The sequence below is a fragment of the Canariomyces notabilis genome (genome assembly GCF_033297395.1).
Source record: "Canariomyces notabilis strain CBS 508.74 unplaced genomic scaffold N656scaffold_26, whole genome shotgun sequence".
NCBI classification, from domain to species: domain Eukaryota; kingdom Fungi; phylum Ascomycota; class Sordariomycetes; order Sordariales; family Chaetomiaceae; genus Canariomyces; species Canariomyces notabilis.
The window spans coordinates 373,013-374,201 of record NW_027041848.1 but is presented as its reverse complement, the minus strand read 5'-3'; the positions used below and the strand labels follow the sequence as shown (position 1 = coordinate 374,201).

The following is a 1,189-nucleotide window of genomic DNA, read 5'->3' as shown; positions in this document are numbered from 1 at the left end:
ATATCTGGCCAGTTGCGACTGGAGACGATCCACTTGACGTGAGGAACCGTAGATGTCATCTCGACGATAAATTCGAGAAGTTCTCGCCGGCCGCTTATGCATTCGTCGAGCGCATCGATGACCAGGTAGGCGCCCTCCAGGCTTGGGTCTTGCAGAATGTTTTTGAAGATCTCGGATAAAGCAACCCATCGATTCGCATCTTCGAAGAGGGCTTTTCCTGCATGCTTGTACTTTTTCCGTACATGAGGGATAAGTGATGGCTGCTGGTCGAGGAGCATGTAGATGAGGCCGCGTAGGATGGCGGGGGCATTGCTGATCTGCTCGTTGGTGGCCTGGCAGAAAAAGAATGATAGAGGGCCTGTTCCCGAAGTCGATTTCTGCAGCTCATCGATAATACCGCAGAGTAACATTGTCTTGCCCTTGCCGGGATCGCCCTTGATCCAGAGCAGGTTGCTGTCCAGGCTATTGCGCCATTGTTGGAATTCAGAGTTGTCAAGGATCCAGTGATACGCGTCTCGTAACAGGCCACCTTTCGTGTTTTGGATGCGCTTCTTGTCGTCGCGCGGGTCGGTTAGGCGGAGGTCTTGGAGGCATTGCGTATCCTTCTCATCTCGGTGAATCTCCTTGCGCAGAGTGTTGCCATCCTGGACAGCTTTGTGGGTCTTCTCTTGCACAGCGATGCTGCTTTGAAGAGCTTGATGAATATCTCCAAGTAGCGCTTTCCTTTCTTCCGCTTTCTCGACAAGCTTCCCTAGGAGGCTCTTGGTATGCTGACTGTTAAACTGATTCAGATCAGTCTGAAGAGTTGCCTCGGTATCTGTGACACTCTTCAGATAGGCATCCCAGTCGTCGACCTTCGCAAGGCCACGGAGAACGATCCAGGTTTTATGCCGGTAGAAAGAGCAAACGCTCTTCATCTGATACAGAAGGAGAGCCTTGTAGAGCTCAACGATCCTGTTTTCCAACTGAAGCTGGACAGACTTGAAACTCTCCTTCCCTACTACAATGTTGTTCTGGCTTAGGATATGTTCGGTCAAGGCGCAATACCAGTCCATCCGGGAGATAACATGCACGATGCCCGCCAGGTTGGACTCTATTGCTTCAGCAGGATTCAGCAGGATCTGGATGGAGGTTAACCAACACAACTATTGGGCGGCCGTGTACGGATACGTACCTGCAGTCCAATGCA

At 51.4% G+C, this 1,189-nt stretch overlaps 1 protein-coding gene across 1 annotated transcript in view; it reads right to left on the bottom strand.

Annotated features, from left to right (window-relative positions):
* Positions 1-2: 2 nt before the first annotated feature.
* N656DRAFT_716293 (uncharacterized protein) overlaps positions 3-1,189 on the bottom strand; it is a gene marked incomplete at both ends in the record, with an annotated part of 1,960 nt that continues 773 nt past the window's right edge. The window contains one exon of the mRNA XM_064812117.1: positions 3-1,121. Within this exon, the coding sequence (XP_064666916.1) occupies positions 3-1,121 (1,119 nt within the window). The remainder of the gene's footprint in view (positions 1,122-1,189) is intronic.